General features: G+C 37.0%; 1 protein-coding gene across 7 annotated transcripts in view; it reads left to right on the top strand.

Annotated features, from left to right (window-relative positions):
* The window catches only part of LOC307174904 (uncharacterized protein), a 636,196-nt gene that overhangs the window by 341,567 nt on the left and 279,447 nt on the right, over positions 1–15,182 (top strand). For 2 of the 7 annotated variants that reach the window (XR_013824198.1, XM_079899421.1), the window contains exon 3: positions 14,555–14,613. The exons of the other annotated variants lie outside the window; for them this stretch is intronic. Coding sequence is in view for 1 of the 2 variants with exons in the window: in XM_079899421.1 (XP_079755547.1) it covers positions 14,575–14,613 (39 nt within the window). In the remaining variant the exon portion in view is untranslated. The remainder of the gene's footprint in view (positions 1–14,554; positions 14,614–15,182) is intronic. 7 annotated transcript variants of the gene reach the window in all.

A 15,182-nucleotide genomic window follows, 5' to 3' on the forward strand; every position in this document is an offset into this window, starting at 1 on the left:
TTACCATGCATATTTTAACTAATTTCGGTATTTGCTTAAATTTATTATCATTAATATTGAGGTAAATTTGCAGGGAAATGGGCAAGTCTTAAGTGTACTAGTCAATAGCCCCATTGTATATCATTAGTAAGAGTCACATTCCCATTATCCAAGATGACCATTTTTTTTTTTTTTTTTTTTGCGTTATGTGGGCCTCTCACTGTCGTGGCCTCTCTCGTTGCGGAGCACAGGCTCCGGACATGCTGGCTCAGCGGCCATGGCTTATGGGCCTAGCCTCTCTGCGGCATGTGGGATCTTCCTGGACCAGGGCACGAACCCGTGTCCCCTGCATCGGCAGGTGGACTCTCAACCACTGCGCCACCAGGGAAGCCCCAAGATGACCATTTTTAAACTAGTTTTCTCTCCTCAAAAATCCCCTTACCTCCATCCTTACCTTACCCTCAGCTAATGAGTAAAAGAAGTAATCATGTATTTCTCTGGACCTGCTGTGACATTTCAATTCACTAGAGATGTACCAAGCTCTTCTGAGAAGTCAAGCTATTAAAAGGACAGGATGTAACTGTATGTTTAGTAACATGGTAGGTATAACTGATTTAGGTCAGAGTACTTTTGGTAGAATGAAGGGAAATAAAGAATTAGGTACAGGGAAGTAGACAGAGCTGTTATACACAAGTCTTTCATCCAGTTTTGCTTTGGATAGGAGGAGAAAAATAGACATGTCCTTAGGGATGGAGAAGAGGTAGTGACAGATTTTTCTCAAAGGTGAATGACACCTTAAACAGTATTCATACAGATGGTCTAGTAGGGAATATGAAGTAGATAAAAGATAAGGAACAAAGGGAAAGGAAGTCCTTGAGTCAGCAAGAGGAAGACATCACCGACCACGTGGAGAATTTGCCTTTGATAGAAATAGAGAGAGTTATTCCTTTGGATAGGTACAAAGAAAGTAATGGACGAGTGGTGTGAGGATTTACACATCCAACATGGACTGAGGTAAATATTAAGTGTAAGGCACATGGTGGGATTCAGCTATAGCTGAAATGTCCAATATGGTGACCACTAGCCACATGTGGCATTTAATTATAAATTAAAATTAATTAAAATTAAATAAAATTAGAAATTTAGTTCCTCGATCAAACTAACCACAATTTTATATGCTTAATAGCTACATGTGGCTTAGTGGCTACCATATTGGACAATGCAGATATAGAACTTTTTTATCATTGCAGAAAATTCAATTGGACAGCATTAGCCTAGATTGTCTGTTATGAAAGATTGGGCATACAGTTCATTATTTAGTCCAAAATGTAAAGCTGACAGGTAAGAATATATGTAGAGACTTTTTACTCTATACTCTCAAGTTTGAGAGGATTGAAGAGAATGATCTTGCTGGATATAAAAGACAGAGTCAAATTTCTCTTTCAGCTAAACTCTCTTATATCTGCAGAACTGGCTGCCTGGCATATGGCTTCCTTTTCAACGTTGCCAGATAGTAATTAATAGAGGTTACCTTGCTGCTGCTTCAATTTACTTCTTTAATAACTAATGAGAATGAAGTTTCACGTTAGTTTGTTTCAACTAGAGTGATTTTTCGTTTTTTAAATCCTGTATTTGTGGCATTGACAAATTTTACATTTTCAAAGCATGTTTTTGCTTAAGGACAGAAAAGATCTCTCTGTATTAGGATTTTAATACTATATTTGTTGGTTCTGAAGAACCTAGGGGCAGGACAGGAATAAGACACAGACGTAGAGAATGGACTTGAGGACATGGGGAGTGGGAAGGGTAAGCTGGGACAAAGTGAGAGAGTGGCATGGACATATAAACACTACCAAATGTAAAAGAGATAGCTAGTGGGAAGCAGCTGCATAGCACAGGGAGATCAGCTTGGTGCTTTGTGACCACCTAGAGGGGTGGGACGGAGGGAGGGAGGGAGGGAGATGCAAAAGTGAGGGTGTATGGGGACATGTGTATGCATATGGTTGATTTGCTTCGTTGTGCAGCAGAAACTAACACAGTATTGTGAAGCAATTACACTCCAATAAAGAGCTATTAAAATAAATAAATAATAAAAATGTTATTTTAGATATGCATGATTTACTTATATAATTTAGTAACTTTACATAAAGGCTATAATAAATATATGTATCATTCTACAGCTTATACTTCATTGATTTTTAAGAATTAGGAATGTTAATGTATAGAGATCTAGATTATTCCTTGTATCTAATGTCACATTTTACTATTCATCTTTCTAAGGATGGGCATTCAGTTACTTCCATTTTTTTCTGTGATAAATAATTAAATATTAAGAACATTTACATATTTGTATTTCCTTGTACACATGATCTCCTTTATTAAGGTATTGTAGCTGACATTATCAGTGCCCTACCCTTATTCTTTCAGTCCTCCTTTCTGTATGCTGAGGGCTGCTTACTATGAACACCTGCTTGCTGTGGACACCATGAAGATAGTTCCTGGATAAGAGCAATTCAGCTAGCAAATAGGGCAAGCTGGAAGTGCCTGAGTCAATGCTCCCAGAAGTAGCCCTTAGTGATGCAGAGAGTAGGGAGATAAAAACCCCAGATTACTCACCCTTGACTAGGATAACTCTGAGGGCGTGTTCTACAGTGTCCCCTACAGTTCCTCAGTCAGATGGAGCTCCAGGTGCCCACAGCCTTTCACAACTTCCTTCCCTGTCTCACTTCCCCACTGGCATTTTCTGGAACCATCTCACAAATACACTATTTGCACTGAAATTTTAGTCTCCAGGCCTGCTTCTGAAAGCATTCAAACCTAGGAACAATATACCTCGGAGTGAAATTGTTGGGTTGTGGAGTATGACTATTTTGGATAAATATAAAGTCAAAAGTGTATGCATGTATGTATGTATAATATATATGTATGTATTGTCAAGTTGGCATCCAGAGTAGTTGGGATTCTTATTAACACTGAATGACAGTTGTCTTTTCAACACTTGATATGATCAGATTTCCTTTTAATTTTTATCCATCATATGAGTGGGAAATGGTATCTTGTTATTTTTATTCCTTCATTATTAGTGAGTCTCGTCTTTCCTTATGGAATGAGTATTACATATACATGTTGAGTTAACTAGATGTGTCCTCAATATTTCTCATTTTTAGTTAATCATATTTCTCTCTTAATCTTTTCCTCTGAAAGTCATGGAGAATTCATCAGTTTTCTAACTCACTGATCTGGTTTTCTGACAAAATTAATATGCTACCACTGGATTTATTGTTTTTGCTTTTTGAAATCTGTGTATGTCTTCCTGAAATAATGCTTTCTTGAAGATACAAAGTATGTTATTTAGTTGTTTCATTTTTCTTACAACATGTTTACTTTGGTGGTGGGAGGGAGGCTTGCTAATTTACCTACAAGATGTCTCATTGCTTGAATTACTTCAACTTCTGATGTATAAGTTTTATTTGCACTAAAAATGGAAGTCTGTGCCTGTGCGTGACCAGATTTAAGAGAAACTCTTATTTGTATTAGACGGATTACTGTCTAAAACTGTGATTTGGGGACAATAAGAAAAGAACATTTTCTCCAATTTTAAGGAAAGAGACAGTTGGAAATGTATGATGTGGTTTTTAGTCCTGCCAAAAATGAGACAGAAATCCTGGTGAAGACAGCTGTATGGCAGAGATTTACCAGTAGGAAGTGTTTTCTTTTCCATATTGGTCATAGTAGTTCATCCTTACGTGGGATACAGTCCTTCTTCAGGTAGCAAAACTGCTCTTGTGATCTTGTAGACAGGATTCTTTCCTGATTTCTAATCTTGAGAGAGACTTTGCCCAATTTACCTTTGTTGTATTGGTTATTTTCCAGTGGGAAGTTGTGAAGCAGGGAAATAAATGCATGGGCTCAGAAAGCTATCTTTGAATAAATGTCTACATTTTTGAAGCAAAATTTCTACAATAATAAAACAATGATGAATGCATTTAAAATTCCCTAAGAAAAGGTAGATTTATTTTATTATTATCATTTTCTAGAAAAAATTATTAGCTCTGAATTCAACTGTAATCTAATTCAATTATACCTAAACCCTAACAATTTGCTATAAAGCTTTAAAAATTATGCCTTTTTGACATTGTCAGTATTAGCTTCTTTAAAAATCCATTTTATCTTCCTTTTGACATTGCTTTACTCCAGACCAATTACAAATGATGCAGCCTCAACAAGATTTTAAAAGCTCAAACATACTATGAAATGATGCAGAACAGAAACTAAAATTCATGTATTAATTTTCTTTTTTATTTTCATAACTATTTCTACCTAGTATGCTACAGAGACCTTAATATGAAAAATTTAAAATATTTTTCTCTCTTTAATGACTCTTCGTTCTCTAATGACTCTTTGTTATATTGGCAAAATAACATTAAAAATCAGTTGTTTATTGTAGGTTATAATATTCTATACAACTGTCAGCGTCACTTTCAATCTTTATGGTAAATTCAATGAAACTTCCTTCCTTGACCCCTCAGGAATAGTCAGCGTTTAGATAATGGCTAAAACAGCTAGGGTATTGCTCGAGAAAGAGTTCATCTGGTAGTGGGAAAAAAAGAAACTTTAATTTCTCCCAGTGCCCCATGGAATGTTCTCTTTGGAGGCCTTCCTTTGGATTTTGGTGTCTAGGGATGCCTTTCTTGTGTTCTCCTTTTCTTTCATGCAGCTGTTGCTGTAAGAGGATATATGAGACCCCTCCTGGAGGAAATATCAAGTTCTCCACCTGCCTCATTATCTTCCTTGTGAGGCTAAATGGCTATATCTAATTAAATTACATGGGGGAAAATGACACTAATTTTCACTATGAGAATTTCCCTTAACCATCATGTTGGTCCTACCAAAGAGTACCAAACAACTTGGAGTCATGAGAACTAATTTTATTAAGAAATGGGCAGACTTCCTTCTATCCTTCTGCTGTGGATATGTTTCTTCCCTGGCAAACAGTCCTCCACCTTCTTTTGGTAAGAATTATTCTCTCTTTTATGGTGAAACCATTCTGTGTCATTTAGGAGAAACTTAGTCCCTCCCTGCCAACTGCACATCATTAGGAAGTTGATTTTGACCTCATTAATCAGAGTGCCCAAATCCCAAGGCTGATGAGTGGTTAAGGAATAGAAATGTCATCAAAAGGAGGCAAATGGAGTTCTCCCCACCCAGGATACTTCATTGCTATCACGGAAGAAGCTTTCCTTATGCTGCGATTAAAACACTATTAGGATTGAAGTCTCAGGCTGCCAAGAGCCATCATGCATATCACATAGAGAAAGCTTGTCTGAGAGACGGAGGTACAGAACTTAACAATCAAACCGAGCCTGAAGCTAGCTAATGTTGGAAATTTTGATTGGGGCTAAAAATAGGTATCCTTTAAAATTAAGCCAGTTTAGATTACCTATCTCTCTTACTTAAACTGGAAGAGTCCTAAGACAACTTTGGCTTTGAGGAAGATAATATACAAGAGGAAACCCAAGGTAAAGTGCACCAAGTTTATAATTGACTATATTCAATTTTCTACATAGCACATGGAGTGACCACCTGAAAATGTAATTACACTCATGTTACTTCCTCCCTTAAAACTTTCAAATTATTCTCATTGCCATTAAAATATTATCATCTCCTTCAAAGTCTCGTTTACCTCTGCTACCTTATCTCATTCCGTTACCCCTTTTTCTCTGCTCGGCTTTTTCTCTGTGTCCATCCATTCTTATCTCGTGGCCCATAGGATTGCCCACAGTTATTTGTATGGTCCGACTTATTTGGAGGGTTGAGCTCAACTGTCACTTCACCACCAAGTGTATCCTTGATGACCCTATCTAAAATAACCAATGCACTTTCTAACTTGTTGCTTTATTTCTACATATCACTTTTACATGATGAAATTATCCTTTAAAAAATTATGTTAGGGCTTCACCCTAACACAGTGACACAGTGATTAAGAATCCACCTGCCAATGCAGGGGACACGGGTTCAAGCCCTGGTCCAGGAAGATCCCACATGGTGTGGAGCAACTAAGCCTGTGTGCCATAACTACTGAACCTGCGCTCTGGAGCCCGCGAGCCACAACTACTGAAGCCCACGCACCTAGAGCCTGTGCTCCGCAGCAAGAGAAGCCACTGTAATGAGAAGCCTGCACACGGCAACGAAGAGTAGCCCCTGCCCGCCGCAACTAGAGAAAGCCTGCACGCAGCAACAAAGACCCAAAGCAGCCATAAATAAAATAAATAAATTTAAAAAAATTATGCACTTAGTTGACTCTGTTTGCACCTGTATAAATGTAAGTTCCACGAGAGCAGAGACACTTTCAATTTCGCTCATTGCTGCATCCTTGGAGGTTATAATGGTGCTTAGTAAAAAGACACACTAAACGCAAAATTGTTCAATTGATAAATGTTCAAATACCATTTCCCTAATTTTGCTCAGGAGTATTCTGTCATTCTGACTTTATTCCTTTGTAGGTCTTTCTCGGTCTGGCTCCTTTCAGGATTTCTCTCTGTCTCTCTCTCTGTCTCTCTCTCTGTCTCTCTCTCTCTCTCTCTCCCGGGTTATCTGTAGTTTCACTAACATACATTCAGTCATAACTTTTTGGGTTACCAGCTTGGGCTGAAGTCTCATCAGTTTTGAAAAATTTGAAGTCATTTATTCTTTAAATAAAGCTTCTTCTCTATTTGGATTTTACCCTTTTGTGTTGCAAACTTTATTCTATCCACCATGTCTCTGTGTTGCTCTTCCACTGTCCTCATTTCCTCATATCTATTGCTGCATTCTGGATAAGTTTTATAAATATGAAATGCAATATATATGTATATATATTTTTATATATATTATATCTATGTAAATATATCTCCAACCCATATTATACTTCTTTCTTCAATTACACCTAGTCTGCTACTTAACGTATCTCTTGAGTCAGATATTTTTTCATTGACTGTTGTTCACATTTAAAACTTCCATTCTGTTTGCTAAAGTCTGTTTTTCTGATTTTTTGGTTTCCTTTGTAATTTTATGTATTTCCTTAAGCAGGCCATATCCAGATATTTTATATTTTAATCTTGAAAATTCCAATGTCTTCAGTCTTTGGGGATTTAACTCTGCTACTGCTTGTTTCTGTCACTTATGACTCATGGTGGTTTGCCTTCTTGTGCATTTGGTGTTCTTTATGCAGTTATACTTATGTCATCTGATGCAGTCCTATTGGCTATTAACTGAGGGTCTCCATAGAGAAGTTATCCTCTGCGGTGGCATGGATGCTGGCATTTCTTCTGCATCATTCTAAGTTTCCTACATCCAAGCAAAATTTTGTTCTGTATCCTTCTCTTAGGTCTTTTATTTTACCTTACTGTAGTGTAATAATTTCTCCATGTTCATACAACAGCTACATGCAATTACATTACTTGGAGGTTCCAAAACTTATTGAAGTAATGTCCTATTTATTGAACTGATGTCCTGTTAATAAGCATTTAGATTACTTCTTGCCATGCCAACAGTAATACACACATACCAAAGAAGTAAAGAATGAATGTTGAATAAATATGTAGATGATAGATTAGACAGATAGATGATAGATAGAGAAATTGATAGACAGAAAGGTATTTAGATAAAATTATAGTAATATTGGAACTTTCCTTCCAGACACCTGTGTGTAGGAATTAAGTATATAAAATAAGTAGATACTTATTTTTTTCTGAGTTCAGAGCTAGCTGTATCCCCTACATTTTGCTATGTGTTGTCATTTTCTTTAATTAGTAAAGAGCTTGTAATTACAGTTTTGATTTCCTCTTTGACGCATGATATTTAGAAGATTTTTTAAATTGCTGTGTTACTGCTTTTAAATGTTAGTTAAACATTTATTTATTTATTTAATTTTATTACCAGAATTATAGAGGCAGAGAAAATGGCCCATACAATTTATGCTTTGAAGATTTTATTGACATTTCCTTTGTGGCCTAACATATGTTAATTTTGAAATTATCAATTGACAGATGAAAAATGTGCATTTTTCCTACTGTGTAAAATGTTTAATTAAATATATAAGGTTAACCTTAATTTGTATGGAAATTAGATCTTTTATATTTTTGAAACTTGATTTGAAAAATTAGAGAGGAAAACATCCTGCATTATTATTTTTTTGATATAATTTTTTAGCACAGAGAGACTCTTAACAGTTACAGCTTCCTTGTGAATGGTACTCTAGTAAATAAAATGATTGACTTTGTCCCGTTTAATGCTTTTAGCTTTGGATTGTACTTCATCTGTTTTTATAGAGGTTGAGAAAAGTTCTCAAGGGGAGATAGAGTATACATCCCTTCCTTTGAATCTGGATGGACTTACCTATGCTTCAACCAATAACATTTGATAAAAATGATAGTCCATAACTTCTGAGCTAGATCATAAAAAGCCTTGCACCTTCTGCCTGGTTCTCTTGAAATTCTTGCTTTTGGAACTCTCCTTCTCATAACCCAGCCATCTAACTGGGAGAAGCCTGAGCCACATGGTGAGGCCATATATGTATACCAGTGATGGTCCCAACTGAGTCCAGTCTTTCTGTTTTCCTAGCCCAGGCTCTGCAGGTATAAGTGAAGGAGCTTCCAGGTGATGTCTGCCTCCAGGCAAGTGAATGGCCTCCAACTACTCAGGTCTTCCCAGCTAAGGTCCCAGACATCATGGAGCATAGATGAGTTGTCCCAGCTGTGCCTTGGTGACTCCTGACCTCAGAATCTGCAAAAATACCAAAAAGCCTTTTGCTTATGCCACTAAGTACAATACTAACAGGCACAGACACTAATCTTGAAAACCCTACTTTATTATTGCTTACATGTGCTTTATAAAACTTATTTATCCTTTTACAATTAATGGTGTATCATTTTAGGCATGTCTTTTGATAATATCATACAGCTGCTTACCTTTTAAAAATTTTATAAAGTCTTTGTTTTGGGGTGAGATTTTGTATTTGATAATGTATTTTAATGGAGCTATATCCTATTTTAAACTAATATACACTATTTTGGGGGTCATACTGCTTCTTACATCTATTTAATTTTGCCTTTGTCCAAAGCCCTTTGAAATATCTTCCATTCACCTTTATTTATTCAGAACTTTGGTGATACTGGGAAGATGATATGTATTTGCCTACTTCATTTTCATCCTCCACTTGCCCTGCAAACATGATCAGTGTTTCCTGGACCCTAACACTAGCTTTTCTCTCTACCTTCACTGTAATATGGTGGGTAGGCGCTCCAGGAGGCACTGGTGGTCCTGCCAGTGCAGGTGGTCCTGGCGTAGCTTACGGCCGTTCATCGTTTTCTAGTCTCTTAAAGGCTATCATCGGTGTGGCTAAAAATACTTTTAAATCAGGAATTGTTGAATATTATGAGTATTATTTGTTACCCAAAGGTTATACGAACTTTCTTTAAAACTACCTTGAAGCAAATTTTTATAGAGATTTCTAATCTTTTTTTTTCAGTTTACTTTATGGTTTGGAGTCTATCAGGTTCACTTTTCTTTTTTTAATCAATGATAGTTATTTATATGTTCTTTGAATGCCGTTCATTTCATCAAGATATTGAAGCATAATTACTATAGAACTTTATATAATATCCTCTTGTGAATTACAACCACTTTCTCATTCTCAATATTTTTAATTAAATATTTCTTTATTTTGTTGGTTTATTTAAAGAACCAACTCTTATGTATTCGTCAATACTATGTGCAGTTTTCTAATTAATTTGTTTCTCTTCTTATGTATTCATGTCTTTTGTTTCTTTGGTATTATTTTATTCTGCTTTATAGTATCATGATTTTTTTTCATTGTCTTCCCCAAAATAAAACAATTTTTGTATATAACTCTTCCTGTAACTCTTTTTTTGTTCAAGATTATTTTTAATGCTTTTGCTTAGACTTCCTCACTATTTCACATCAGTCTTGCTAGGCTTATGTGTATGCCTGAAAAAAATTTCTCAGCTTTACCTCTGATGCTTCACCTGCTGTTTAGATGAGCAAGCCCCAGGCTGAATTCAGGAGTTTTGATCTTTCTTGCTATATTTGGGCCTTCTGGATGACCTGCTGGGGATGTGTAATGTGTATGGTCAGGTACTGTGAATAAAGCACCTCCCGATATGAGCTGTTTGTCCAAGTGAGGCTTCCCTCGGAGTGGTAGTGGCCTGGAGAAACTTTGTACAGCCTGAGGCAGCTGTCCTTCTTGAACCTAATGTTTTCATACCACCTTTTCTCCAAGAAACTCCTAAATAATTTTTGCATATTTAGCACCACTGTGCTCTGGAGATGCAAGTGGAGATCCAGCAGGATTACTTAATCCAATATTAAACATACAAGCAGTCTCTTAGGAGGGTTTTTTGCAGCTGTTTAATAGAACATATTGGCCTCAAACAGTGGTTTAAGATGACCCTGAAAGATACGGTTGCTCTTTAATTAAGCTTCTGGGAGTGTCTGGAAATGCAGAAAAAGTTCACAACACAAACTGCATCCCAGGACTAATACGTTAACGGTTGCAGAATCAATTTCTGGAGATTCGAATGATCTGGGGACAGCACTGCCATAACAGAGGGGATCTAAGGACAACCTCATGGAGTTGGTAGAGAGGTAGCCACGGTGGCAATATCTGGAGCCAGTGAATGTGAGACCACATGGTTGGAGCCAGAGATAACATAGACCTACAGTTAGAGGATAACTGTACAGGAGAGGTACAGTGAACAGAGTTAGGCAGAATCAATTAAGCATCCTGGAATTCAGGAGGAAGCCAGTTAGACTGCATGGAGAAAGCATATCATTAATCCAGGTCAAACTGGGCTAAGTTTAGGGTCTGAAGGTAAAATGGGTATCAAAGATAAAGGGCAAAGGAAAAGTTCTATTTGCCTCAGACACTACTATATCCTTAGCAGAACTTTGCTTCCTCTAGAGCTATGCTGTCTAATAGCCACTAGCCATTTAGGCAGTTTAAATTTTAAAGAAAATTTAAAATTCAGTTTTTCAGTCTCACTGGACACATTTTAAAGACTCTATCTGTGGACAGCACAGAATGAGCATTTCCAACATCGCAGAAAATCCTATTGGACATCAATAGCAGGGCTGCTCTTCAGCCGTGGTCCACAAATAGAGATGTAAGACCATCTGCTGAGGATAGTATTAGAACTGCCATTCATATTTATTTTCATCTAATCTTTTTAATGTTTATTTTGTGTATATTTCATGATGCGCATAATTATTGATATACATGTAAATTCTAAAAACTGACATTTTATATTTAACTTCATTGCTTTTTCCTCCTTAGTATTTACCATAATTTAATATATATTTTCCTTATTTATCTTTTTTTATTATTTTTTGTGATTTCTACAAAGTCTAAGCTCCATGAAGGAAAGAAGTTTGGCCTTTCTTTTTTGTATTTACTGAAGTTATCATAGCACATAGATGTTCAATAAATAATTGTTGACTATTCATAGCCAACCCTTTGGATTGTTTAGGCCGTGTACTGCACAAAAGCAAGGCATTTGTATGACAGACAGGGGAGATTAGTATATTTGTTTCAGTAAGCAAATGACAAAAAAATGAATTGTTTTATCGAAACTATTACATTGGGACAAATTTCTGACACAAAAGTAAAGTCAAGGGAGAGATTCCTTTCTAATTTGCACAAAAGATCAGAAAGGCCGAGCATATATCGAAAGTATAAATACAATAGATTTTTAAAAAATGGGTCCATGATAGACAAAGTTGATATTCCTATTCTGGAGGATAGAAATCTAATAGGGGCAATGGTATTAAAAAATTCTACTCAAAAGAGCAAGTGGAGGTGCCAGTGTAAAGAAAGCCTGTGGAGGAGGACTTCGTGTCGGTTACTGTAATCAAGGTCTAAATTAGGTTGAGGATGGGAAGTTATCAGCACATCTCAGGGGATAAAAACAGGTTTGCTCAGATGCAGTCAGACACCATAAAAGCTGATAGCTTGCCATTCAACCAGCAGGTAACAAGTTCTCAATAGCACCTGTTGGCTCAAATTCATCACTCAAATGTACATTTGATTGCCATTGTGATCAGCTGTTCTAAAACACACTAGAAAATGACTCCAAAACTTATCACTCATCAGTCAATAGCAGTGCATTCTGCTGATCAGCGCGTGATTTAAAGCTTATCAGTAAGGCATGGGAAATAGTAAAATAAAATTTGAAGTCAAAAAGAACTGGGTTATAATCTGGACTCTTTCTCAAGTTGAACATGAGTACATGGCTATATATTAACCTCCGTCTGTCAGTTCCCATATTTATAAAATGACATTAGTTGTATAAAATTTTACGTCTTTCACAGGGCTGTGGAGGGTTAATTTGACCATGTAAGTTCTCTAGGGCAGTCTCTGGCATATGGTAGAGGCTCAGTGATTGAAGATTTCCCTTTTTCTTTCTCATTCTTAAAATTCTAATGTGAACCTAAAGTCTTTCTTTTGAAGTCTTCACCTCCCTTCAGAAAGATGATAGTTATAAAAAGCATAGCAATTGATATGCATTGAAATTTTACTATGTCAGAGCCTCATGCTAAGTGCTTTACACGTCGTTTAAACTACAAGCACAGTGTCAAGTTCCAACCACTTCCCAACCCTGCTGCCCCCTTGTGATGCCAAAAATCCCCTCATGGAGTTAGCAACATTGAGAGCACTAACTTGCAGGAGAGTTAAAATTTCTCTACTGGTATGAGAGAGTTTTCGTAACCTTGTGCACATCGATTTCTTAATATTATCCCCAACCTTACTCTAATCTTTTTAAAGGATTTTAAAATAAATTTAACAGACTCTAGCATCAAACTAAGGGGAAGGGGAGGTGTTAGGAATGCTTGTCCAAGGATGATGAACTGCCCTCAGCCTAGCACCAAAGGTCAATTCAGAAAGCCTGCCTCTGAGGAAGTTTACATTTCAAAAGACACACTTCACTGACTTGATAATTTTGTTGTGAGCCAACTCCAAACTTCCCATGTTTCTCTGACATGTTGACATGACCTAAATTTATAGTATATCTCAGGAATAGTAATTTCTCTCTATTTATAGAAGAAAAAACCCAGAAAATTTCAAAACATCATAAAGCGTATTTTCAGAGCTTCTGGGACGCAGGTGACCTAGAACTCCAAGAACAAAATCACCCTGTCCTTATTCTTCTGTGGTGTAAAAAGAATGCCACATAGAGGAATAGAACATGCTTATAAATGCTATTCTTAAGAATCAAATCTTCATTCTAACTCTGCTCTTACTGTTTCTTGCCCAGGGGCTGCTTTTGTGCCAAGAATGCACTAAGAAAAAGAAAACCCTGGTAAATAAAAATCCAAAGATTTCTAAAGCTGGAATAAGTAATATTTTCCAATCCAGAAAATCACAGCTTGACTCACATCTCCAGAGAGCAAATCTCTGAGATTTTAAAACTTATTTCCACATTCTTACACCTAACACTTCCGCTTTTGTGATGTCAGGCTATAGGAAAAACAGTTATATTGTCACACATTTTATCTGACAGCCAGGAAACATTCTTATTACGTGTATTGCAAGACTTTGCTGAAAGTACACTGCGTTTTACTTTAGCTTTGCATATTTAAGGAGTAAAAACTGGGCCTGGTCGGGGGCAGGATGGGGTTTCGGCTGATGAGGTTGGGTGAGGCGAAACACAATGTGTTTCCTGCCCAGAAAGATCAATTTGATATTTGTGTCTTGGAATAGATTTGTTATTTATTTATTGGCTGCGTTGCATCTTCCTAGCTGCATGCTAGGCTTTCACTAGTTGTGTTGTACGGGGGCAACTCTTACTTGCGGTGTGCGGGCTTCTCATTGTGGTGGCTTCTCTTGTTGCAGAGCACAGGCTCTGGGGCATGTGGGCTTCAGTAGTTGTGGCATGCGGGCTCAGTAGTTGTGGCTCGCGGGCTCAGTAGTTGTGGCTCGTGGGCTCAGTAGTTGTGGCTCACAGGCTCAGTAGTTGTGGCTCATGGGCTCTAGAGCACAAGCTCAGTAGTTGTGATGCATGGGCTTAGTTGCTCCACGGCATGTGGGATCTTCCCAGACCAGGGATCGAACCCATGTCCCCCTCATTGGCAGGTGGATTCTTAACCACTGCGCCCCCCAGGGAAGTCCTGATTTGTTTTTTGAAATAGCTCTCAAAGTAAGTTTACTGGTCCAAGGGGATGGAGGAGGGGATTTTATACATTGTGACTACTTTTTAAAAAAGATTAAATGTCAATATCTAACTTGATTACCCATTATTTCCCCAAATTTGATTCCGAGGGTAAACATTAAATCAGTTATGCAAAGGTAGAGATATACCGACATTTGAGGGCATTTGCAAAAAAACCAGCATTGAGACTTTGAAGGGAGGACCCTCTCCAAAAAAAGAGTTCCCTGGTAATTTGAAAATGACTAACTTGTTAGTGATATAATAAGCATTTATTGAGTTATTTCTATGTCTGTTATAACAAGCCTAGAGATGTTAGGCTTATCTTTTGAGGATGTAGCAATCAAGTATGTATTTATCTGTTTGAATTCTAGGCCAGGGAGGACCTACAGAGATGACTCAGAGCCAGAGATTGGGATTCAAAGTACCAGGGGTGAGTACAAGGGCCAGCTGTCCTGCTCATGCCTCTAAAAGCAAGATTTACACAGTTTGATCAGAACAGGGATAAATCTGGAAGACAGTTTCAGAGGTCAGAATTTAGGCAAACTTGGAACAGAAAAGAAACAAAATCAGGAGTAAACTGAAGTTGGTCCAGAATTGTAGTTGGTTCTTTTAAAATACCCACAACCTGCTTCCTTTTTTTTTTTTTTTTTTTTTGTATGGATGGTATAAGGCCAAGGCCTAAATTTTAAAAAATTTTTTATTGGGGTATAGTTGATTTACAATGTTGTGTTGGTTTCAGGAATGTACAGCAAAATGAATCAGTTATACATATATAATATATCCACTGTTTTTTAGATTCCTTTCCCATATAGACTGTTCCAGAGTATTTAATAGAGTGCCCTGTGCTATACAGTAGGCCCTTATTAGTTATCTATTTTATATATTGTAGTATGTATGTGTCAATCCCAATCTTCCAATTTATCCCTCCCCCACTTACCCCCTGGTAACCCGTAAGTTTATTTTCTACATCTATAACTTTATTTCTGTTTTGTAGATAAC

The sequence above is a fragment of the Stenella coeruleoalba genome (assembly GCF_951394435.1).
Source record: "Stenella coeruleoalba genome assembly, chromosome: 16".
Classification (NCBI taxonomy): Eukaryota; Metazoa; Chordata; class Mammalia; order Artiodactyla; family Delphinidae; genus Stenella; species Stenella coeruleoalba.